Raw genomic sequence first — 26,487 nt, 5'->3', positions numbered from 1 at the left:
CAAAGTCATCTGGGAGGTTCTTCCAGGCTGACAATGACTGACAAGCTGGATCTGCCCCTTCCGCTCAAAGCAAGCTCTTCCCTCTATTTTTATTCATTCATTAATCTCCAGTAACCACTTTATCCTGGTCAGGCTCATGGTCTTTTCAGAACCTATCCTGGAAATAATAGGTGCTAGTGAGGAATAGATCCTGGATTGAATGCAACCTCCAGGGGTTCAAGCCCCAGCACTACCAAGCTGTCAGTGTTGGGCCCTTGAGTAGGGCCCTTAACCTGCTCTGACCTCAGCTTCCTAACAAGCTGGGATATACGGATATACTGTGCTGTAATGTATATATGACAAATAAAGGCTTCTTTTTCATTCACATCTAGCTAATCCACCTACTGGCATGTTTTTGAGAGCTCCAGGGTTCCTGGTTCAATCCTGAGCTCGGGTTACTCTCTGTGTGGAGTTTCACATGTTCTCCTTGTGTCCACAATATAGGCACATATACTAAAATTGGAACAATACAGAGAAGATTAGCCTGGCCCTGTGCAAGGATGACGTGCAAAATCGTGAAGCATTTCTTCTGGGTTCTCCAGTTTTCTCCTACCTCCCAAAAACATGCCAGTAGGTAGTTTGGTCATGCTATATTGGCTCTAGGTGTGAATGTGTGTGTGCATGGACTGGAGTCCCATACACACCTCAAGCCCAGTGTTCCAACGGTTACTGGAGATGAGCCATTGAATATTGACCTCTCTCTTTGAGAGGAATGAAAGTGGGTAATAAAATAATACTCCTCCCGTCGCTAGGGGGCAGTAGGTGTAGCAGATAAAGGCGCTGTGTGTCTGGGTGAAAACGGTGCCAGTCGGTCGGCCAGCAAAAATGGCGGCGACTATGCTGAGGTCGCTCAAACAACTCGGACGTCCTTCAGCAGCAATTTTAAACAAAAATGTTTTGACTCCTGCATGCGCTTTGCTTCAAAGGAGGTAAAACCGTTTGTGTAGACGATTAAATGAAGTGAGACGCTGAAGTTTCAGCATTGTTTGGTCTGAGAAACGAGCGGTTTTCTTCACAAGATCAATCCGGCTTTAATGTGCTTTGGGTTTACAGCTTTTATTTAGACGCGTCCGCAGTGTGTTTGGTTTAACTATATGTGTATGTTATGGCGGTGTGTGGTTGTGAGATATGTGGCTGACAAAAATATTGTGTGTTTCTGTGTTACATTTAAATGTCCTAATGCACAGTTCGCTGGCTATTTGGCTAACTGCTAGCTGCTGACAACCTGCCACACTGTGTTCTCACAGATCTTATTATTATTATTATTATTATTACTCTAAGATACCAGCTGGCTTGAATGATTTGTAATTGCTAGTCACTGAGTTTTTATAATCAGGTTTAAATTGTGTTTTATTCACCAAGGAAGATGGTCACATTGAAACCAAGCAAGTGTCACAGTAATGTGATTGCAACTGTTGACAGTAAGACAGTAGATGGTTTTGGTCAGTATAGCTTACAGACAGGCTTTACAGTCCAATCCTGGGAGTGGAGTAGGAGTAGTGCTGTCACTCAGTATCTACGATGGAGCTGGGACCCTGGCAAGATTTTGATATTTAAAAGAAGAGAAGAGATCTTGTTACGTATGCGTATGATCACAGTATACAGTATACCTATGATCACTAACAATACAACAAATGTATCTGTGTAGACTTGTTGTACTTTTCTGTAGATGTGCACTGATGCATTGCTGAGTAGTTTCGCTCATACCGACTTTAGAAGCTTTATTGGTGTTGGATTTGGGGATGACATTTTCTGATCCGATCCACTGATGTTTTATGTGTGTGAAGTTGATGGACACAACACAGATTGAATTGAATATTGCACGGCTTGTCTTAATGCACAGAGCCATTACACCTCTGACATTTTGCATGACTTGGCAAAAGAAACTTTCCAAAAGTTGGCACTGTTACTAAAAGAAGTATTCCATCGAAAGCATCAGTGCATGTTTATATTCTGGTTTTTAATGTCTGGGTTATTAAAGCCTTTCCAAGGACACAAAGAGATGTATGTTTGTTCCTTGTAGGCAGAAGCAATGGCAGCCCGATGTGGAGTGGGCTGAGCAGTATGCGGGTGCAGTCATGTACCCCACTGCCATCACCAAGAATTGGAATCCACCACCATGGAACGGTTCGTACACTTTTCCTTTCTGACTCTTTTACATATACACTTAAATGCTATGTGTTAACAAATAATGCTGCTTTAATGTGATATTTTAAAATATTAATCCTTTTAAGGTTCTTGTTGTGTTAAAAATATCTTTAGTAACCAAGCATGGGATTGTGTTATTTTTAGTGCATGTGCTATTGGGGAACTAAGATGGTTAATGTGAACGTCCTAAAATGTTTACCCTCTAGTGGAAGAGCTAGGGTTTGTTTAAGGTAAAGAAAGCCTCCGTATTTCTTCACAGACAAAGACCCTCCAGCAGAGAAGGAGGTGTCAAACCTCACTATTAACTTTGGGCCTCAGCACCCTGCAGCCCACGGCGTGCTGCGTCTAGTGATGGAATTGAGTGGGGAGTCTGTGAAGAAGTGTGACCCGCACGTGGGTCTGCTGCACCGCGGCACCGAGAAGCTCATTGAGTACAAGACCTACCTACAGGTATGACTGGTCACGTGTTTAAACAAAGATGCCAAAGATTTAAACTGCAGCACTGATAATCGCACTTATAATGAAATAAAGTAGAGTAACCTAGCATTAAAGATAAGGCTGACTGTGTAATGTGATGATGATGATGATCGTGGGGAGAAATGTTATTTTGTCTTCTCCATAGGCCCTACCATACTTTGACAGGCTGGACTATGTGTCTATGATGTGCAATGAACAAGCCTATGCTTTGGCAGTGGAAAAGCTGCTGAATATCCAGGCTCCACCTCGTGCTCAGTGGATCAGAGGTAAGGGGCACCCAATGCTCTTAATACAGTTAGTCTAGATTATGAATATATCAACATTTTTATTTTAATTAATTCCTTACTTGTAACCCACCTAAATGATTCTACTTTATTTGGGCTTGTTTTAATTTAGTGTATCACATAATCTACTTCAGGCTCCCTGGATACAGAGAAACTTTATTTATTTATTTATTTATTTTTTCTGCATTTATCTTATTTCTGCCCACAGTGCTGTACGGTGAAATGACTCGAATTCTGAATCACATCATGGGCATCACTACACATGCCTTGGATATTGGTGCCATGACCCCCTTCTTCTGGATGTTTGAGGAGAGAGAGAAGGTGAGAGGAAGATGAAGATTTCATCTGTTCATGCAAGCAACTTCATCATGGAAATCTGATTTTAGTTAGTTTTGGTTGAAGTGTGATTTTTTTTTTTTTTTTTTTTTTTTTTTTTTTTTTTTTTTTTGTGGTTCACTGGTATGAATGAGACATCAGTGATTTTACAACCAGTGCAGATGTTCAAATATTGTTTTTGTCGAAAAAACTACAAAGGCCACTGATGTCTTTGCCAAAACTATTGGACATACAGCTGTGTGAATTGAAAGAATAGATGTTTTGACTGTTCCAACTGCTTTGAGGCTGGTTTATTATTTTTTTTTAAATGTTGTGTGAACAACGACAGAAGGTGCACATGGTCCTTGTGGTCATGTGGAGTTCATGGTTTAACGTGCACAACATGGTGACCATAAGCCATTCAGCACTAAAGTGTCAAGAGACGTAAATTAGGATATCACATTTGATAACACAGCACAGCTCAAATCACATGACTGACCAGATGGGAGCAGATATAGCACTTTCTAATAGGGCAATAAGAACATTATACATGCTTAGTGGCACGCTTGTGATGAGCTTGTATGAGTTATTTGCAGGTTGCATTACCAAACAAAATTATATGCAGTCAATTATAACGTAACAGAAAATGTAAAATTACCTACTTCTATTAGTTTATATTGTGCATTTGATGTTTTGCATAACTTGGCAACAGCAACATCAGCTCCGAGGATGTCGGATTTGTACTAGGGGGAAAGCTGGATCATTGGATCTCTGATGGTTCTGACATTTCCTGCCTGTTCCTCTTTTCTGTGCCTCTTGCAGATGTTTGAGTTCTATGAGCGAGTGTCTGGAGCCAGAATGCATGCTGCTTATGTCCGACCTGGAGGAGTTCATCAGGTTAGTACGCTGGAATTTAAAAACCTTTCCGTCTCTTGTTGGAGACCAAACACAGTGGACATCCGGAAAGCTGAACTGACTCCAGGTTACTGTGTATGTTGTAGGACATGCCACTGGGACTTATGGACGATATTTATGAGTGGTGTAAGAACTTCTCTATACGCATCGATGAGGTGGAGGAGGTATGAATTTCGATGAGCTTTACAGAATGTTGTTCTGGTAGTTCATTGGCTGTTGGCTTGTAGCTTTCAAATATAGATGTCCTGTACAGATGTCTTGGTGTGAACAGTGTAGACTATGTTTTTTAAGAATGATGTAACGTTTTGTAGATGCTGACGAACAACCGCATCTGGAAGAACAGAACTATTGATATTGGGGTTATTGGAGCAGAAGATGCACTCAACTATGGCTTCAGGTACCATATACAGACAAAGTGTTTAGGATTTGCATTTGTCTTATGTTTTATACAATTGTAGGTTCATCATTATAGTATGTCATGTATCTTCCTCTTACAGTGGAGTGATGTTGAGGGGCTCTGGTATTAAGTGGGATTTGAGGAAATCTCAGCCCTATGACAAATATGACGAGGTGGAGTTTGATGTGCCTGTTGGAAGCAACGGGGACTGCTATGACAGGTAAGTACTTAGGAGCTAATACATAAAATTAAGGACGTGAATGTTTAAAATGCTAACTCGCTTTTTAATTTGACTTAAACTGTGACCTTATCTGTGAGCCTTATCACACATTCAGCACAGTTTAGTAATGCAAGCGTATTCATCTGTCAAATAGTATAGTTTTAAGTTCCAGCATTAAGAGAATATGAACAAGGCAATATTTGTGTTCACACAGGTATCTGTGTCGAGTGGAGGAGATGAGGCAGTCTTTAAGGATCATGATTCAGTGTCTCAACAAGATGCCTGAAGGAGAGATCAAGGTGGATGATGCTAAAGTCGCACCACCAAAGAGATCTGAGATGAAGGTGGGTTCTGTGTGTGTGTGTGTGTGTGTGTGTGTATATTAGGTATATATGATAGTAATGTGAGACATACTATGTACATCTAATTTCAGACAAACAAGAGATGTGGTGTGTGTTCATTACTAAAAAAAAAAAAAGATGTATGTCTGGAGACATCATTGCAGTTATGCCATCCCGTTAGATTGCCTACACGCTTCTTTTTCTTTAAAATATTCATATCTGAAATAAATTCCTGCAATGAATCATTTAAGCTGGTGAATTATTTATATGCTTAAAATAATATAGACCAAAATAAAATGTACACCACCACAGTTAATATTGTTAGATATAGCAATTTATCCTTTTTAATAGTCAGCCACAGAGGATGGTCTCTTAAAAGATCTACTTGTAGATTTGTAGACAGTGGATTTAATCATTCAGAATAGCCATTATGACTTGGGCCATTTTGACAGTGTTTATGTATTTGTCTGATATCTGTATTTTTGTAGGCAGTGTGCATGTGCCGTAGCAATGCTTGTACTAAATACCTGTGAATGGCTTTTAATTGTTATGGAATTTTTCTATGTAGATGTCTATGGAATCCCTAATCCATCATTTCAAGCTCTACACAGAAGGCTACCAGGTTCCCCCAGGTGCCACATATACAGCTGTTGAAGCACCAAAGGTGAGTTCCTGTACTGTAATATCCTCAGCTGTCTTTAGCTAGAACCATATTTATCAGACCTGTGTGGGGACGTGCACTGTTAGTATTACTGCAGAAGAAGTGATGGAACAAATGAAAGCTGCTTATCAAGTGAATGAAGAGTTCACTTTTAAACATTCTACATACTTATGAAAAAAGTTATTATATAGCATACAGATAATCTTTTCCAGGCCTGACTGATGGATTAAGATGAAGTCCTTGCGCCACATTAGGAAACAGGCCAAAATTTAACCTAGATTAGAGGAGTGAAGAAAAAAGAAGTGCTGTTTTAGAGGTAATAAACCTTTTGTGAAATAAAAAAAAATGTCTGGTGTTTATAATGCATCAAAGTGATGCATGTATAAATTAGGTTTTTTTTTTTTAAAGCAGGTAGAATTTATGGGCAGATCCATAATCATGATCAACAGGAGGGTTAATTGTGACTGATTAACCACTGATCGTGGAAACATTTTACAGAGGCTGAATAGTGTTACGAAACACATTGTCAGTTGTGCTGAAAACACTCAGGCCTCACACCCAAGTGTGTGGCCTGAGTGTTTTCTAAACCATACTTTTTTTGTTAGTCCAACTTGTGCACTTGTGCTTTCCTTGACAGGCACGAACGAACTCATTAAAACCCATTGTAGGCAGTTCCTTAGCTTACGTTTCCTCCTCATTTTATTTGGGAGCATAGCTGACAACATGGCGTGACATGGCCTAAAAAAATTAAACATTAGTTATTTGGAACTGCTGGATTTTACACAATGGAAAAAACAATGTGGTGTGTTTTTTTTTTTTTTCTTCTCCCCTCTCTCTCTTCACAAAATATGCAAAGGAAGAGGAAACATGACAAATGTATTTAACCACAAAGAAAGCACCCCAAAGAGTGTGCCAAAATCCGTTTAACACAGGGAGTGAACAGCACGACAACTAGAAACAGCTCTGAAGTAAACAAAAGCATTTGAAAAAGGCATTACTTATAAGAAAACAACTAAGCTTTGGAAAGACATCACTGATGCCATAACATTGCACCTGGCCAAGGATATAGTACTGGGGTTTTTGCATTCTAAAAATGATTGATCCTCATTACGACTTAGCAACTTGCAAATATTGTCTTTCTCAGCTGTACACAGCTCTGAACCAGCTCAGCTAATTTATTCAGTATTTAAACTTATTTAAATATCACAAATACTCAGCTGTCAGTTAGGGCTGTCACTATCGATTATATTGGTAATTGAGTAATCTGACGATTAATCAAGTAATTGGGTTTTTTAAAATTCACAATAAAAATAGACTTTAGCTAAGTTCACTTATGGTAATTATTTAATCTCACAAAACTATACATAATTTGAAAGGTTCTGTCACTCAGTATTTGATATTTGACCAATGTTTTACAGTAGAAATGCTACAGTGATCATAATTCTGTGATTTGTGAGGAGTAACCATGGAAACATGCCAAACTCAAAGTGGGAGTTATGACCTTATTATGAAACATGCTATGAAGAGTATTGTGCACATATGGAAAAATATTGATGTATTCACATGTTTACTTCACATTTGGTCAGAGATTATCATTTCTACTTTATATTAAATTATGGGCATTTAAGGGGCGAAAAACTGTGCTGTGTCAGGTAGCGGATCTGTGAAAGTCGGATGTAGCCTTTTCAGTAGCTGCAGCATTGGAGATGTGCTGTTATGGTACAAGTTCATTTTTTGCAGTGACGGCAGACAACAATGTTTTTCACATCTAACGTAAACTGCTCCAACACAGTTGACATACTTTGTCGTTTGTTGCACGGACCCTTGTCTGTGCATTGCCGTGCCTCCACCATTTTGCCGAATATTATTTTATTTATTTATTTATTTTGAAAGTGAGTACTCTAATTTAATTGAGTAATCATGGCAGCCCTACTGACAACTTTCCATTTATTGCACTTTTAAATCCTGAAGGCATTAGCAGAGGTGATGTACTCTTTTTATTTAGCATTTTTTAAATATGCTACACATCCCTGATTGTTTTCATTTTAGAAATAATTATGTATATTTTGTTGGGAAGTGCACTCTTGCTTGGTAACTTGCAAAACACTCCAACATGAAAAATAATCATGATATCTTGGATTGTAATCCAGCCTGAAAAAAATCATATAATATTTTTGCCAGATTGTCCATCCCTAGTTCTCAATGGAAGTATATTTCTTCATGTTGCACAGAGCGGATACACTTCTACATTTTAACCAGCGTTTCAATCCGCACCATCACCACGATGTAAAATCCGCGCCCATGCATCCTTGTGCATTGGATTTGTGTCTCTAAATGTGCATGTGCTCACAAGTGAATTGTTATTCTCTCAGTTCAACCTTCTAGGATTACTCTAGCAAAGCATTGAAACATTTAGTCAATAAATATGACCAAGTAATGCCTCCGTTTAGAAAGCGAGGCAATTTGATAGATATGGAAACCACAGACCAGCTGCTTTGAAATAAATTTCTGCCAAACTTTTAAAGATGGAGTTCTGTGAATTTTGAAGACACTCTGAACTCTGAGCTGATCAGATTGCAACCTTCAAGATTATAAAGCATGTGGCTGAAAGTCTCCAGATGGCTATCACAGGGCACGTGAGTGCAGCGTTTGAGACTGAAACTAGTGAAATGTAAACTTCGTAGCAAAGCACTCTAATCTAAATTAGAATCTACCACGACCTCGTGTCTTTGCAGCATGTAGTTGCATGGTAAGTTTTCTTGATTAAAATGAAGCATGATGGGGTGGTGGAAGTGCAAACACACAAAGTGATTTTGGGGTTCTAGTTTGAAAAATGTGGTACTAAATATCTAAAACTAAATTTGGCTGAGTAAAAATAATAAAGGGTGGACATCTGGTTTTAGTCACATTTAGTTTTGGCATCTTTTTTTAATAAATAATAATAATAATTCTAATAATTTAAATAATATCGGTACCACTGAAGTTGTTTTCGTTTCTCCACAGGGGGAGTTTGGGGTGTATTTGGTCTCTGATGGCTCCAGCAGACCCTACCGCTGCAAGATCAAAGCTCCAGGCTTTGCTCACTTGGTAAACAGATTGTCTTATTCAAGACTGTAAACATTAATGATTACTGTGTTATGCAAGATGAGAATGCAGTGATAATAATAGAGGATAATGGATTTTTAAAAAATTGTAAATTTATCCCAATTTACAATAGGGAGTATTTAACATCCTGGCACTCTCCTAGACTGGGGTGGTGTCATATAATGGAAAATTCACTACATTATTGCTCCAGCTGTATTGGGACAATGTAAAAATCTGTGTATTTAAACAGTTAGGTAGAAAATATACAAATTACTAGTATATTCCTTAGTCACATTTAATCAACAGCCTAGTTGTTTTTCTGTAACGCAAATTTGTTTTTATTGCAGGCTGGATTGGACAAAATGTCAAAAGGACACATGCTTGCTGATGTGGTGGCCATCATTGGTAAAATGATTTATATGGATATCCAAACTAACCAACTGTTTTTTGTTAACAACAAAACAGTTAATTGTTTGTAGAGTGTTAGTACTCATCTAGCTGTCTGAATATCTAAGAGACAGAAATCAGAAGGGTATTTTTCTAGATTAAACGTTCTAGAGTATGGGTCAAACTCAAGGGACGCGGACCAAATATGGCCTGCTGCCTCATTTCTTTTGCCCTGCACAAACTTGAAAAAAATTATATTGAAACAACCCGTAATAAGTACTACTCAACATTTTCACACTAACAATACAAGATGAGCCACTACAAATCACCACAGACCAGATTTTTAAAATTAAAAATGTAAAAACAATATTTACAAATGATATGCTTGCAGTAATCTGTTATAACTGGTGCAGAATCCACTTTCACACCAGACCGATAGTGTAGTGACCGACTGTCCTCGGAACGTGCCGTTGAACAGCTTATGTGTGCTCGCATCTAAGACCAAATATGTTCTTAACACATAAGCCTGTGTGAGTTCTTATTAAATGTTTTTCTTAAAGTTACATATCTTCCTTGTTTGGAAAACAAATACACACTATATGGGCCAAAGTATATGGACACCTGACCATCACACCCATATGTGGTTCTTCCCTAGACTGTTGCCACAAAGTTGGAAGCACACGGTTGTCTAGGAACTGTTTGTATGCTGTAGCATTATAATTTCCCTTTACTGGAACTAAGAGGCACAAAACTGTTCCAGCATGACAATGCCCCTGTGCACAAAGCGAAGACCATGAAGACATGGCTTGCCACGTTTGGAGTGGAAGAACTCGAGTGTCCTGCACAGAGCCCTGACCTCAACCCCACTGAACACCTTTGGGATGAATAGGAACGATAACTGTGCCAGTCCTCCTCGTCCGACATCAGTGCCTGACCTCATTAATGCTCTTGTGACTGAATGAGAAATTCCCACAGCCACGTTCCAAAATCTAGTGGATAGCCTTCCCAGACGAGTGGAGGTTATTTATAACAGTAAAGGGGGACTAAATCTGGAACAAGCACATATGGGTGTCATGGTCAGGTGTCCACAAACTTTTGGCCATAGAGTGTATATTAGGGGTTGCACTGCTGTTAATTTTAACAAGTTGACCAGTAATTGAAAAAGTTGTGGACTAGTCGTCTTTTTCCAGTTTAAAAACTGATTAATGCAATACAGGTCATACGAAGTGGTAAAGTGAATCATTCCAGTGCATCACATTCTATTAATGAAAAAGCAAAAAGAATTCCCAGTGTAGCCTAGTGTAATGTGCAGTCGAGTATAGAATTCATCTAGTCTGAAATATTTTACCTAGACTGCTTTTCTTTTTACCATCTGCCTGTATTTCCTTACTGTCTGCTTCACCACATCTAGTAGACATCCTCACAGCTGCAACTAGTGTTATATATTAATCAACTAGTCTATACGACCCCTTATATACAGCCCCCTCCGAAAGTATTGGAACGACAAGGCCAATTCTTTTATTTTGCTATACACTGATGACATTCGGGTTTGAGATCAAACAAGATTGGCAGACAAAATGTTTCTGTAGACTTCTGAATTCATTCTGCTGCTACCATTATGAGTTACATCATCAATAAAGATTAGTGAGCCTGTTCCCGAAGCAGCCATGCAAGCCCAAGCCATGACACTACCTCCACCGTGCTTGACTTTAATTATATATAACTATGCTCAGTATAATACGTGTTATTACCTAATAGTACTGTTGAATAGGTTCTGTGAACGCTTCTTTTTCCTACAATCATCCTGCTCTAACTTCTAATCTAGGTGATTAGTGTTAATATGAATGGAGAATACTGTGCTAGAAATGAATATCTTTAGATTATGGCCCTTAAAAAGCTTGCAAAAATGCTGATGTGGCCCTGCTAGAATTTGAGTTTGCTGGCCCTCTTCTAGAGGCAGAGGGCTTTGGTTGAAAGCAAATGTAAGGCAAATATTTAGCATGTAACATTACTAAAAACAGTTGGAATTACAGATAATTTAGTTTTACTATATATTAGGAACATTACATAATTTGACAAGTTTTAATGCTATTTGAATATTCACACTTTTTCCATAGGGCACTGGTTGAACTAAAGTTTTTGTTGCATTTCCCTTTTAGGAACTCAGGATATTGTGTTTGGAGAGGTGGACCGTTGAAGAGTCACAATGCCTGTTTTGTGTACATCTGTTTTGTCTTTCAAATTCACTCTAGTAATGTTATGATAGACAACTTCAATCAAGCCTATCCATGTATAAAAACCTAATAAACGGAATAAATATTTTATGTCTGTGCCTGTTGCTGTTTCTACTTCATGTATAGTTGGGTCATGATGGGTAAATGTTCTGACAAGGATGTGTTTTACTGATGTTCAAAGTTCGTATTTGGCTAAAATTTAGGAATGTCCAGCTATGTAAAATTCCTTGCTTACAAAGGTCCAGATAAGCATGGCGACAAAGTTAGCTTTTAATGCGTAACCATGAGTGAGTCCTTTTGTAATGGAGAAGATTCCGTGCTAGATAGAAAAGCAATCACACTTGGGAGAGGAAACGTAAAATGCAAGACATGGTGGTTCTGCATTTCTTTTTTTGACATGACACTGTACCACACTGAAAAGCAAAAACTTAATTTCAATACTCTCAATACTCAGTACTTTCAGTACTCAAGAGTGCAGCATCTCAGAAAGCTGCAACAATATTAAAGGCCTTGTTTCTAATTGGTCTTTACAGTCACACCCCTAGTACAGCTTATGGCTGTGATTGTATTTCGTTGTGAAACGTATGTGTAGGGGGCAGTATTTGTAGAGAGCTGTACCCTCTATGGTTTACAGTAAGTAAAATGCTAACATTCCAAAGTTTAACTTCATGAAGATTGTTTTAACACTAGGGTGCTGTAAAACAAAATAAAAAAACAAAAATGATCAGTGTACAAGTCTTGTACTTACAGAGTACACCATAAATACACTAAATATTTTGTGACCCAAGATACTTTCAAATTTGTTACCACAGATATAAAACAACTCTCATCATCCATTCTTATAAAAACAGTGCTTTTATTTGATATACTGTGAAAAAATAATTACATAACATTTTTAAAAAAATATTGGGAAAAAAAGATAATGAAATAAAAAAAATGAAAATTCATTAACTTCTGTTGTACATCTGTAGAATGCTTCAACTATGAAGAACAGTACAGTAAGGTCAACATTTGCTTTCTAAGACACAAGTATACAGGATACAGTCCTACCAGCAGAATAAAAGTATTGGAGCAGGAACTTTAGGGAAGTAAAGGATTACATAAAGATATTTGTACACAAAGAGATACACACACACTCACACACACACGCACACATCATTCTCCTCCAGCCTTAAATTGGCATATAAAGTGTTGGATTATAAAAGTCATGTTTTCCTAAGGCCACTCTTTTTTTAAAATCAACACACATATTCATATATCCCTCTTTTAGTCCTCATGGAGCTTCAGTCCTTTGAGAAGGAAGCTGGAGGAAGGTCATGTCCTCAAACGTAGGTTAGGTCATACCTCCCAGACACTTCTTTCTCTGTCAACTGCGCAAAGTAACCAAATGTACCATAAGGACATACTAATGGGCAGCACAGGCAGGTATAAAGGTGCTATCTGTTGATGATGAGCATCTTGTTCTGTTGAATGCTCTTTGGCACCGCACTAGACTCCAGCCAAGTATAACGAACAAAGCTCATTATTTTTTTTTTTTTTTGTTTTTTTTACCTCAGGTCATAAAATCTTTAAAATCCATTGCCAAACCTTAGTCCTTCTGCCAATTTTCCCTTACACTGTTGAAATGTAACAATACTGCATTTAAAGAGTGCATCACACTGAATGATATAAAATAATACTTGAAATAGGAGTAACACATGGGAAAGTATTTACAAGACTCCTTCAATTGAAAGGCATTGAAACTCAGATGACAGGTGTAGACAGTACCTCACTGTTCCGTGATGGAGAACCATTATGAGACGGATTGTCTTCATTTTCACCATCGACATGATCATGATGTTTACATCCTTCAAAACCTGTCTGGTTTCATATCCATAGACCAAGTCTGACTTTTACTGGTCAAAAAAAAAAAAAAATGCTTCCTCCAACTTAGGTGTCTGTGTTTGGCACAAGTAGCAGGTGTGTCTTTGTGATATCGTGTGTGGGAACAGTCCCCAATGTATTAGGTATTGATAAACTTCACATAATTATATATATGTATAAACATTCTGTTCTCTGGGATAGACCCTGGGAACCCAAAACTGTCAAGAAATCCATCCAAGAACTGACAACAAGATCAGCTCCACTTGGTTCATTATGATGACTTACAACAAGGTGATGACATAGCAGCCTGATCTAAGATCAGTATGTGTACCTAAGGCTGGGTCATAAATTTTTTTAATCTTTTGCAGTCCCATACCCTTCAAAATACCTTTTTTGTCACCGTTATTACTGTTGAGTCCAGAAACAACAAACACAAACAAATCTGCATATTTCCTTGTTTGTTGAGGTGAATATCACCTAAATAAAGACTGACACTCTAACGATGAACCTTTGGTCCACAATTCTTTACAGAAATATGAGAGAAAAAAAATAATTCTGTATTTCGGGACTAGTCAAAACACTCTAGCCTAGTGTGCAAATGAGAGATTACAGGTAGATTATAAGGGTAATAATCTATGCTAGAATACTGGAATGCAGTGCAAACAATGACCCCACTACAAAGCACCATGGAAACGAGTGGGGAACTCAGACACATATTATATATATATATATATATATATATATATATATATATATATATATATATATATATAGACACACATATACTGTATATATACGCAGCTATACTGTATGTGCTCGAAGATCAACTAATCGCCATGTAAAAACAATTTGAAAAAATATATGGTTTACTATGATGCCCCTTTGCACATCCCACTATATACTCCACCAACTGATGTGCCAACCCAATGGTTTGTCCCATCATGAAAAGTAAAAGAAAGAAGGAGAGAACGAGTGAAAGAAAGAAAAATAGCTGTCATTGGCCATGGCTGATGGCTTCCTGAACTGGTCTCTTTTCCTTCCTTATGCGTCTATTTTTATATCAACAAAAATGTTCAAAAGTGCTTTAATTCAATGATACGAGTTGCAACTTCATTAATGAGAATGAAAGCATTCTGCCAGAGACAACTTTGTAATAAAAGGTAACTGAACCACATATTTTTTTGTACCTATAATTGTTCTAAATGATAAGGCTTGTAGCCCACTTCATGAGGTAGCTTAGCAATCTAGAATACCGACTAGATACTAATTAACAGGTAAAGCAGGTAAGTGTATTGACCTTTCATCACCTAGTGTCCAATTGATCACACATACTTTGTAGGGGTGTAACTACACAGAGAATTCAAATCTGACACGATTTTGATACGGTGGTGTCTCGATGCAATACATTTTCAATACAGTGAAAATAAGCATTGTCTGAATATGTGTCTTAGGTTTCCATTTTCCACTGATTAAAACATTATAAAAGTACAATAACTGAAATGCAACAATGACAGTGTTTGTGTGATCCATTCAGACTCGTAGCAGCATATAAAAAAACAAAAACTGTGCATGAGGATGTAATAAAATTAAATGTCTAATTAAACATTAGCTCTAGTTTCTCTGAAGCACAGTTTTTTTTTTTTTTTAAATTTCAAATTCTGCTGTTGGATAGTTGTGCACTCAGTGTCACACAGCTCTCTGTAGCGCAAACATGTTTTTGAATCCTGCGTTCTCCATTACCAAGCAGGGTCTCATATCTGCAGCTCCCAAACTCTGCTGTGATTTTCTGTAACCTGTACTAAATCAGCAGAGAGATGTGTGTGTGTGTGTGCGTTGCTGCGTGTTTTCATCTAGTTCTACCAACCGACACAGAAGCTTTAGGTCACTGGTCATCAGAGTTTTAAGTCACTGGGAATCCAAAGTGCTCCTGAACAACAGGACTTACAGATTTGTAGGAATTTTCCAGTTCCTGCTTGCTGTTGATGGTAGCCATGGCTGCTTTCCTTGAGCTAATATGCTAGTATGCTAGCGTATTAGCTCATGAAAAACAGAATGCTTAGCAGAAAACTGAACTGAACTGAACTAAGACTAGGCAGCCTGTTGAAAGTACTGACATATCGAATCGAGAGCCTCGTATCGAATGATAGAATATGATGTGCCGTATCGTTACACCCCTAATGCTTTGGTAACCAAGGATATATGGTCATATAGTGTTGTGCTTTGTTTGGTGCTTTGCTCATGGTTGATTGTGAGGAATTAATAAAATTCTGTAAGACTGTTTAGGACTCATCATTGAACCACTGTAAGTCTACTGTAGGTGTAATCTCTGTTATATTGCTTTCTTGTATTTGCCTTGTAAAGGTGTGGAGACGAGTTGAAGAAGCCATTAACAAGAATTCATACAAAAGTCTTCCATGACCACCGCTGCCATGTAGTTTTTGTCACAGACAGACACAGAAGCTTTCATCAGTTCTCAAGATGTGTCTGTGGCCATGCTAACTCCAAGATATTCACACCTATACAGTCAGAATTTTGAAGATCTTAGATCCTTCATTAATGCTACTTTTTTTCATCTTGATTGTGACTTTCGCTATCAGCTCCTCGAGCTGAGGAAATAAGCAGAAAAAGCTGAAAAGAGAATTCCCTCATCTCTCAATTTCCCTCCCACTCTCTCTTCTGTGCTTTCTGATCTGATTCCTACCACTCATTCTCCCTTTCTTTACAACTTCCTCCTGTGTATGTTTGTGAGCATGTGGTCAAGTGTGTGTGCTGAAGTGAGGAAGAGCAGCGCAGTGTGGCATTATGCTCCTCCTTCACACGTGCGTCTGCATCCTCTGTGTGTGTCGGTGGGAATAGTCGGAATGCTGCGAGGTGTAGGAAAAACGTGTGGAGCTACCATACTTCCCGAGTCCACTCTCCGGGGGTGCAGCAGTGCCTCCGACGCTTACACTTTGCCCCACGCTGTACATCTCATATGCTGCGCCGCTTTCTAATGGAGCGAGGCTGGGAGGAGCAAAGCCAAGACGATACGTAGGGTAGTGCGATGGGTAGCTGTAGTTCTCGTATGGTAACTGTGGTGTCGAGTCTAGGAGACTGCATTCAGCTGGAAAGTCGCCTGTCTGAGGCCCGGAGCTGGGCGGAGGCTGCTGAGACTGACTTGGTCTGCTGAAGGTGTTGAACTGGGCATAGCTGAGCCTGGAAGGAGGTCTAGGGTCATAGCAGCCAGCTCGTGACCCAGGAGCCAAGCTGCTCGGCGTTCCAGGACCTGCTGTAGCTCCAGTGCCTGAGCTACCACTAACAGTTGCAGCGCCGCCTGGTGCAGTGGCGGTCCGATAGTCAGAGTAGTGCATGGAGCGGGAGGCAGGACGGCCCTCGTCATGGGTGGAAGCCCGCACGTTGTAATAGCCATTTGTTGGGTCCTGTCAAAAGAAAGAAAAATAAGTGTGAGTGTGCAAAGTAATAAAACGTGGGTTCATCTTCTGTGGGTGCATACACAGAGTGCAAAAGTTTGCATACCCTATGGTTTCTGCGTAGAAAGGAAAAACAAAAATGATTTCAAAGAAGGTTTTTCTTTTTCCTTCTTATGTGAATCTGCCACATGGAAACAATCCAAAAATTATGGCAAAATGACAAGCAAAACAGTTTGAAAAGAGCCAGAAGAAAAATTCCAAGTTTTGCTACAACTCTTTCTTTTTTCTTTTTGGAAAAAAAAACTATTCTGCACTTTTTTCAGGTTTTGCTGTTGCCAATGAAAATCATTTTTATTTTATTTTATTACCTATTTTGTGAATAATGATGGTACTCATACAATGTAAGATCCACTGATAAACATGTTAAGCAATACATATACATGTACATATGCTGCACCTAAGGACAAACAGCTTGTGTGCGTGCGAGAGTGAGCTTGTGTGTGTATCTCACTCACCTTGATCTCATAGTCCTGACGCGTGTCCAAGGTGTCACTGCGCAGGTCCGGTTTGATATCAATGTCATCTTTAAAAGGCTGAGAGGAGGGAGAAAGGGTCACAGAGGGCAAAAACTAAACAATAAACGACAAACCAACCAAGAGGGGAGGCAGAAGCAACACAAGAGGGGGAAAAATGGGTTAAGAGAAAGAGGAGGACGAAGATAAAACAGGAGGAGAGGGAAGTTGAGAAAGAAAAGAGGATTAAATTCAGTTTTTTGCATAATACTTTAGATGAAATACAGGGAGTAAGACTTTTTGACTGTTGTAGTGCAGTTTAGTGTGGAGGGAGGTTTCAAGATGACATGTTAATGGTCAAGAACATGAATAATGATTCAAACAGTTATTTTCATTGGCTGAGTTTTAGAAGCAACACAATGGCCAAAGGTTTTATGGTATCCCTAGTTAGTATTTAGGAGTATTGATGTTACACTGGTATAAAAAAAAGCATTGTGACCACAAATCACGTTTACAATGCATTTATACATAAAGGAATTGCAAGCCTGCCAGAGAAGTCTGAGTTATACAACAACCAGAAAGTTGCAAATTCATATCTCTTCTGATATAAGGTTAAATGTCACATTTCTGCAGGTTGTAATATCCCTGGCCTGTCAAAATATCCTGTCAGTGCACCCCTGAGGCACATCCAGATACCGTGATGAATATATGATGGGACACTTAGGTTACCTCTGTGATTTATGTTCAGGGATGAAGGTGTGTTGTTTCTTTACTTTTATCAAAGAATACTACTACTGACAGCACAAAAGGTCAGTTTTCATATAGACACAGAGACAGCGTTTCTGTTTCACATTTTATTATTTGCGACTGTAATTATAGTTTAATCAAACCTAAATGTGACCTCATTTGCTGTTTACCGTTCAAAGCTCAACCACAGCTGTATGAGATATGCCAAGATATGCAGGTCAGTTCCAGGTCACTGACATGAAGGAATAGTTATCTTCGTTTCTCAGCACTGAATGGTTTACACATTTGTGTTAGCAGTGAGACAGATAGCCTTGATATGTTTTCACAAAACTGCATCTGGTAACATAGACTGTCTGTTGATTAGCTTTTAGACTTGTAGCTATACCACAGTGTACACTGTGTAATGATGTAGTGCACCAACAGCTACCCATGAACAAAGCACTCATAACCTTCATGCAGTCACGAACCAAAAATTCAGATATGAAAGACTCCCTTGCATATTCGAAAATACTGACTCACCGAGTACATAGCCTTGACCATGCGGCTTGCTGTGGAGACGCTGGCTGAGTCTTCCTCTAAGCTGTGGGTTTCTTTATTTATTGTCTCCACCTTGATGTCTGGCTTACCAAGAGTGACCCCACGGCGACCTGGGAATAAAACAGATACACAATTTTATACATTTCTTACACAGCTGTCCTGAAAATCAACACATTTGCGGCTCTGCATCGTGATTGTGGGTTGTAGGAGAAATATATGCCTTTATTAATACACACTTTAACCACTGGTGCAGTGAATAATAATTTTATTAAGCCAGTAAAAATGTGTGTGTGTGCATGTTTTCTTACTTCCTTTCCGTTGACGATATAGGAACAGGACTAATGCCAGCAGACAGAGCAACAGCAGAATAGAGCAGCCTACAGTGCTGCCTGCAATGATACCAACTGGGACAATTTCTGTGAGAGAAATGAGAGGTTCAGGTTAAACATCTGCAAGTAACCAGGAGCTGAATACGTGTTTCAAACTGCGCTACTGCACAAAGGAGTTATTATCTTAATATTTAAACAAATTGTCTAAGCATGAAAACTATGATACTAGACTTGGGTGATATAATAATAACAACATCAAAATCAAATATAGTATTCAGTATTTATAATTAATTGATAATAAAGTATTGATAATACCCTTAATTCAGTACCAGCAACAAAAGTAAAGTGGAATTAGTTCAGTTTCCTTAAATCAGTGTCTGATCTTTATACATTCTATTTTGCTCCACTAGGTGGCAATATATATCTTTCTCCACAAACAGAAGGAAAGAAAATGTAACCATGCACTCCTAGGCACAGAGTCAGCGCTAATCAGTGTTACAAGAAGAGATACCTAGTTAGCCAGGGTTAGGGTATAATTTTAAACTGTTACTTTAAAATTATACACAGAAAAGGTCCCTAGTGTAGAAAAAAAACTCCTCAGAAGAAGAAGAAAAAAAGTTACACATCATCTGCAGTGTGGAATTCGTTCGGTTTTCTTAAATCAGATATCCGAGCAGTGGAACAGTAGATATATTGGTATTTATGACCAAAAATCTGTGTTTATATTTTGTTTACAAGGTAGATTTCTATTCAGTTTAGATTAATACTTAATTTAAATCTCAGGTTTTCCACATGCATATCCTTTCTGTTGACTGTTAAAGTTGTATGTCAAATGCTCAAAATTATATTTCAGTTATTCTTGATCATTTATAAAATATAAAACACCAGTATATAAACCTTTTGTTTTGTTCAGGGTTCTAAATATTATTCACAGTTAAAACTGAACTTCAGGAAATGCATATAATAATTATTGAAAAATATAGTTTAATATTAAGATTTTTTTTCCCATTATCAAAACTGAACTTTAAAAACTTGTACACTAGGTGACAATGTATGCCCTTTACAGACAGAAGGGGAACTCTCTCAAAGCTCTTGTAAGCATGCAGTTAAAGTAATAAAAATAATAATCATATGCATGTAAACTCACCGGTCTCTTCCAGAGTGATGATCATGGTTCCTGGGCCGAATGCGTTCCAGGCCGTGCAGTTGTAGGTGGATTGGAAGTCAGACTCCATGACATTGTTGATGGTGAGAGTAGACAGCACTGCTCCTCCATCAGAGGACGGCTTACTCTGTTCCACAGTGTAGCGTTCTGGTAGAGTCCCCTTCTCTTTGTCCCACACGTTCTCCTTCCACGCCCACACCTGAAACGAACGCAGAAAGGGAGTGATACATTTTTTACAAACGCAAATCAATAATTATATACTTATTTATGTGTCTAGAATATAATGTCATGAAGATTCCATCAAAGACCTAAAATGTATTATTTTTATTACAGCACACATATCACACCTAAGTGATAGCTTTCTTGCCTATTTTGTTATAAGATTCATAACACAATACCGAGGCTTTAAAATCTTCTAAATCCAGGATATTCAAGAATTTTCAAGAATGAATGGTACACATGAAATACCGTTCACTGAACAAGGCCTAATTTTCTAGGCAGGTAATATAAAGAGTGGATATTCTGTGTGGGTGTAATTGTGGAGAATTTCAATGTCTGCACAGCAGATGATGGAATGTTTTTTAAAGCAAACAATAGATTATATCACGCTTATTCTATGATATGTTCCATGTTCAATGTTCTCTCTAGCATTTTAAGCACTTGCTATTTTCTTTTGTGATAGCTATTACTTTTAAACAATTGCTATTTCTTTGTGTGTGAACCCTGTAAGTAAGAATAATTTGCCTGTATTCTTAATATTTCTGTATTCTCGATACCAGCCTCTCACATTCACACACTTGTCCTTCACACACAATGCACGTCAATTACCTAAATAGCTTTTCTATGCTGAAACAAGGGTCTTAGAAATAGATGCTTGGTGAGAAAGCATCACACTTCTTTAAACTCCACTGAAAGGTGGTGTATTATTCATACTGAACTATGAACTTGTTTAAAAAATGCATAACTCCACATGTTCACAATAAGGCTCCATTTACTGCACAACCCAGCAGTACACACAAACCAGGAATGAGGGAACAAATGCTCTGCTGCTGTGTTTCATATTTCATAAATCTCTATTCAGAGCTGCATTAGGGCTTTGGCTGCCAGTCATTCTACATTACAGTCATTCAGACAGAAGAGAGCTCTAAATGGATAGTGCTGAGTTACAGTTAAATCAACTATGCAGAGAGCAAAAGCTTGGTTTGCTCGTTGAGGTCTGACATTCGTTCATTATTAATGTTGCTTACATGGACTTTTTGAACTTCTGATACTATCTGTAACATCCAGCCATGCTAGCTCAAAATACACAACGTTATATACTAATAATAATAAAAGAGTTTTTTGTGTCACTATAAATTTTAAGCCAAGGTTACCCTAAGGCATGTTGTGTTATTTCCTGTTGGAACTTCCTGACCAAATGGGTCAGGGCTAAAAGTGATATTCAAATTGGTTATTTTGAAGAATCTGAAGGTTAGAGGAAGTTTATGCTGTAGCATGCTTTCACACATTTAAAACATGCACAACTTCAGAACATACACAACGTCTACACAACTTCTACATTCTCCATTAGATAACTATGAAAAAAGCTATTTATCCAGACACTTACAATCTTGTCCGGTGGAGGAGTGCTGGCGATGTAACACTTGACCTCGCCTCTCTCTCCTCTGACTGCGTACTGGACTGGCTCACTGGATATAATGGGGGGACCTGCACAGAGAGGAGCCTTACTTGTTTTTTTTGCTTTCTTGGGCAAAATTAATTGCGTAATTACTGTAATTCAATGTCTTAACACCAAGTTATGGCCCTGTGACTTGATATAAAAGCACTTCATAGAGTGGTGTATTACAGAACAGTATTTCTAATCATGAGAAAAGACTAACCAGCACAAGCTTCGTACTGCTTCTTACTGCTTATTTAATATTCATTTATTCTTTATCATTTATATGAAGCTCATAGCCTGGTGTATCTGCTATCAAATTATTCATGCATGCTAATAGAGTTTCAGTCTCCTATTTAATTATGTTTTCATACTTTCTGGCTCAGTTACTGACCATTGACAGTGAGAGTGACCTCTGTTTCTCCCACTCCAATCCTGGGCACTATGGCCTTACACACATATTGGCCAGCATCAGCCTGGCTCACTGACTTCAAATAGAGCTGGTTATTGTTACTCAGCACCTAGAAAAAGACAAAGGAAAGGGTTATATCTTGTAAAAATAAATGTCATTACAATAAAGGCAACAAAGCTGTAGCACCTTTACAACCCCAACAACATGAAACTTCTGAGTTAATAACTGAAAAAACAAACGAGCATGGAGAGCACAGGAGAGCGAGAGTGCACAGTTTTATTTTGCAGCACACCAGGAAGCAGCAATTCATGTCAGATGGATGAACCCACTCTCGAGAGTCAACAAAGAGAATATGTTGAAAGCAGACACGCAGGAGGAGGATTAAACACTGCAAACAATGACATCTTAGCAAGTGAAAATATCTTGAATATAGTCAAATCTATCTGGTATTTCCTATTATAAGATTACCATAAACCAAATATTATTATAATAGATTATTAAACCTATTTCTAGACTTTTTTTAAGTAATTCCAATAGTCTTGTAGTCTTGTACACAGCTGATAGTCTTGACAGATTATTTTGCTGTTCTTAAGCATTTATTTCTACATAAAAGCAATATTATCTGCCAATAGAATAAGAAAATGTAAAACTTAAATGAATAAAAATGTCTCGAAATAGGTTTAATAATCTTATATTTGGTTCACTGTACTCTTATAGTAGGAAATACTAGATAAATTTGACTATATTCAAGATATTTTCACTTGCTAAGATGGCAGTTTTTTGCAGTGAAGAGAAATGAAATGGAGAAATCGTAAGCAGGTGTATGGAGGGAGGGAGCTATTCTGAATAACAGTGTCAGAATGAAAGAAAAGGGCAGATGACAGAGAAAGAAAGGAAAACTACAGTTTTCAGAGTAGTCTGGGTCAGACTGCTTACCATGCTGGACCCCTTCTTTGTCCATGTGAGGGTGAGAGGGGGGTTGCCTGCCCACTTGCAGTTCAACGTGACATCAGAATCGATGTCCACTGTCACTGGCTTTGGCTCTACCACCAAGATAGGACCAACTTTATGGAAAGGAAAAAGAAAAAATTGTAGCAAACTACTTGTGTAGATTCTATATGTCTGCTGTAACTTTTATGAACATTTATGTAAAAAGCCTTCGTTCAATGGCAATAGTTTGAGGTAAAGCTGTTCCTGTAAATTTTCTGCCACAGGGAAAGGGAAAGAAAACTTTCTGCGCCTTCTCAGTTATGTGACAAACTGCATTTTTTTCCTTCTTATTAACATTAAGAAGAGAAAAAAGAGAGGCTGGTAAGGGAGTGACTGTGGGAATGAGCTGATATAACTTAAGCGATAACAGGAACTAACTTGTTTGGATGTTCCACAGTATTCAATGTACATATTATTAAATGAATAAAATAATATTCATAAATCGTCTGCAAATTGCTGTGGTACATGAGGAATAAAACACTCAAGGATGTCCTTTTATAGGTAAATAATCAACTTTGGAATGGTAACACCATCACACCATCCCATCACTGATGTTTTTAACTAATTCATTAGTTGGACTAATTCATGTCATCCTTTTAAACAGATATTTTTGTAAATATATAATGGCTGTAAATTAAATTAGAATTAGGTTTCAAACTGCTTCTTACAGTGGACATCCACTAGTATGCTGACGTTGGTGCTCCCCACAGCGTTGAACACTAGGCAAGAAACAGGCTCGGTGAAAAAAGAGTGGTCAGCTTTAGTGACAAACACACTCTCTCTCGCACCCTGGATGACCACTCCGCCCTTAGCCCATCTGGCGAAGAGAAAAGTGTGACAAGATGAAGACCAACAATGAGAAACACAAAGAAATATGCTAAATGGAAGTCAGTGAAATAGCCTTTTTTTATGTTTTATTACCCAAAGAATACTGTGTGCCTCTCTATTTTGGGCTACATTTGCCTTCATTTCTGTCACACTGTATTGCACCTTGCACTGCCTGCTTATGCGTTCCTCGGATAAAGATAGCAGCTCTAAGCCAGTACTGAACCAGGCATTTTAGATTTAGACCTTCCATACATTCTATTTCAAAACAAAGACATCTTTCAACTGAATAGCTCACAGTGTGGACATCATACATCACACTGCCTTAATCTGCAGCTTCCTTTAAATTTTTTTTTTTTTTGTTCTAGCAAGTGAGAACAAATAACACATAATATAAACAATAAAAAATTCGATTAGCTGGCAAAACGAAAATGTCACACAGCCAGACTGCATCTCATTTTAGATCAGGTAAAAACCTGTGATTTGATGAACCACCAACAGAAACCCACAGCACATGTTAAAACAAAAAACAGCAGCGTAAAACTCACCAGTGAATCAACTCTAATTGTAATAATCATAATAACACTGATTGGCCATTCCTAATTATCCCTATTTTTTCTTTGACATGAAAGACTTTTCCCAAACCCAATGTCCTCCCTTTATTATTGCTGTTAAAAGAATGGTGACATTTTCTTTTGAATCCAACACAATTTTTTAAAATTATCAATATGCATAACTATACAGTATTTGTGATATTTGTGATCTGATGGTTATTAAACCACCAATATAAACACCAGGAGAGTTAGAGACACACATACTTGTAGCCCATAACTGGGGGGTTGGCAGTGGCTTGGCAGGTGAATGTCACTCTCTCTCCTTCCAGCACAGAGCGTGGTTCAATGGATAACACCACCACAGGAGGATCTGCTCACATCAGGAATATTATAATGAAATCAAAAAAAGACACAGTGCATTTTAAGCCATACTACTATACTAATACTACTATATCCTTAATGTTAATGTCACAAACAATGCACAAATATATGAAGTATGAGGTTCTTTATTTGACATAGATAGTTGCTGGAATTTATAGGCCACAGCAATACCCAATCTGTACTACTGAGTACTACTAAGAAACCATTAATAGTAAAGTTCCACATAGAAAAGCCAGAGGAACATGTGTGAGAATGCTGAATGTGTAGAAACTCACGGTGCACATTGAGGGTGACGGCGGTACGTTTGCCGAAGGGCGCAGCCAGGTTGGTGGCCACGCATGTGAAGTTCTTTCCTGTGTCTGTGTCCACTGGGACAACGGGCAGGAAGCTGCGCGTGGTTACTCGCTTCCTATCAGGTAGCACCTCCTACACAGAGAGAGAGAGACAGAGAGACAGAGAGAGTGTAGAGCAGAACACATGTGATTGAGAAATCCTGTTGGCTAATTCTATTTTTTTTTTTTGGAATAAACTTGGATTTTCATGGACTATTGAAGCTTTATGGCAGTCCAGGAAACAAACAGATCTGAGTGAAATGGGTTAAAATGTGCATGTCTTACCGTTGTACTGACTGCCCCCTCTACAGGCAGCCCGTCTTTTTGCCATTCTATAACTGCAGGGGGTTTGGCTCCACGCGTCACGCAGCTCAAGTTGTAGGAAACCCCTGCAGTGAGAAGGATCTCTGGGGAGCCGTCAATAACCGGCTCATCAGGGGGAACTGCATGAACACACAGAGGAATCATGCAGTGAACACACGCTCTACATAGACTATACGTCATGCACAATACATGCAAGATTTGTGTAGTAAATTTTTTGTTGTACCAGTTAGATGATATATACATATATTATACTGTTATGTATAAAATGTAAGTCACTGACTGAGTGTGATGGCAATCAGCATAAACAAATGATGCTACACTGGTTAGATTTTTTTGGTTGCTTTTGAGTTGAGTGGGGTTTAATGTACTGAGACGTCACCACAGAGTCGGCCAACACTGACATATAACTAGTACAATATCTCAGAAACCAAACCAACACAAACAATCATTTTATAGCACAAATCACAGGCAGGTAAAAAATGACAGGTTTTTTTATTATTTCCTTTTAGACAGAGTGCTAGCTTCAGAAAGGTAAATGAACCTCCCAGATCTCCAGTATGTCAATATTGGAAATCATGTGTTTTATGTATCTTTAAGATTACCTGGTTATTATAGGTCAAGTTTAAGCTGGACAAAACTTCACCATTACACTGGGCAGATTGCACGTCACTGAATTCTGCTCTAGTTGCATTTTAATGTGGAAACCTCATATTTTAAACACTTCAGTTACACCCTTGCCTCTTTTATAGTCACAGTTAAATAGTTATTTCATAAACCTTTACAATCTTGATTTGCATTGTATTATGTTGTTCAATTTTGAAATGACATGATTAGTATAGATCTATAAGGACTTTTAAACATTACAAAAAGAACCTTTAAAAAATTACATGGCAAAAGATCTTGTTCTTCTGTATCTGTATGTTATTAGATAACAAGCCGGTGTAATA

At 38.2% G+C, this 26,487-nt stretch overlaps 2 protein-coding genes and 1 non-coding gene across 4 annotated transcripts in view; 2 read left to right on the top strand and 1 right to left on the bottom strand.

The window, feature by feature from the left end:
• The first annotated feature begins 468 nt into the window (after positions 1–468).
• LOC113540737 (U6 spliceosomal RNA) lies at positions 469–574 on the top strand. Its single transcript, XR_003404107.1, has one exon. It is a non-coding gene; the product is annotated as a U6 spliceosomal RNA (small nuclear RNA).
• Positions 575–810: 236 nt separating this feature from the next.
• On the top strand, positions 811–11,592 carry ndufs2 (NADH:ubiquinone oxidoreductase core subunit S2). Its single transcript, XM_026937203.3, has 14 exons — positions 811–968; positions 2,063–2,166; positions 2,447–2,637; positions 2,810–2,930; positions 3,157–3,269; positions 4,086–4,160; positions 4,265–4,342; positions 4,490–4,575; positions 4,676–4,795; positions 5,010–5,139; positions 5,705–5,800; positions 8,801–8,884; positions 9,229–9,286; positions 11,428–11,592. Exons 1-14 carry the CDS (start codon positions 865–867, stop codon positions 11,463–11,465), a joined length of 1,398 nt encoding a protein of 465 aa, XP_026793004.2. The 5' UTR covers positions 811–864; the 3' UTR covers positions 11,466–11,592.
• Positions 11,593–12,338: 746 nt separating this feature from the next.
• Positions 12,339–26,487, bottom strand: part of kirrel1a (kirre like nephrin family adhesion molecule 1a) — a 29,577-nt gene continuing 15,428 nt past the window's right edge. Inside the window, exons 4-15 of one of the 2 annotated variants that reach the window (XM_026937098.3) lie at positions 25,502–25,659; positions 25,160–25,310; positions 24,768–24,873; positions 23,793–23,941; positions 23,071–23,198; positions 22,117–22,243; positions 21,672–21,772; positions 20,048–20,264; positions 18,880–18,987; positions 18,554–18,681; positions 17,291–17,404; positions 12,339–16,784 (exon numbers count right to left, since the gene is read on the bottom strand). In XM_026937098.3, coding sequence (XP_026792899.1) covers positions 16,179–16,784; positions 17,291–17,404; positions 18,554–18,681; positions 18,880–18,987; positions 20,048–20,264; positions 21,672–21,772; positions 22,117–22,243; positions 23,071–23,198; positions 23,793–23,941; positions 24,768–24,873; positions 25,160–25,310; positions 25,502–25,659 — 2,093 coding nt within the window. In that variant the 3' untranslated portion in view covers positions 12,339–16,178. The remainder of the gene's footprint in view (positions 16,785–17,290; positions 17,405–18,553; positions 18,682–18,879; positions 18,988–20,047; positions 20,265–21,671; positions 21,773–22,116; positions 22,244–23,070; positions 23,199–23,792; positions 23,942–24,767; positions 24,874–25,159; positions 25,311–25,501; positions 25,660–26,487) is intronic. The other variant, XM_026937099.3, reaches the window with a different exon arrangement.

The sequence above is a fragment of the Pangasianodon hypophthalmus genome, chromosome 4 (genome assembly GCF_027358585.1).
Source record: "Pangasianodon hypophthalmus isolate fPanHyp1 chromosome 4, fPanHyp1.pri, whole genome shotgun sequence".
In the NCBI taxonomy this organism is placed as follows: domain Eukaryota; kingdom Metazoa; phylum Chordata; class Actinopteri; order Siluriformes; family Pangasiidae; genus Pangasianodon; species Pangasianodon hypophthalmus.
This window is presented reverse-complemented; position numbering and strand designations above follow the sequence as displayed.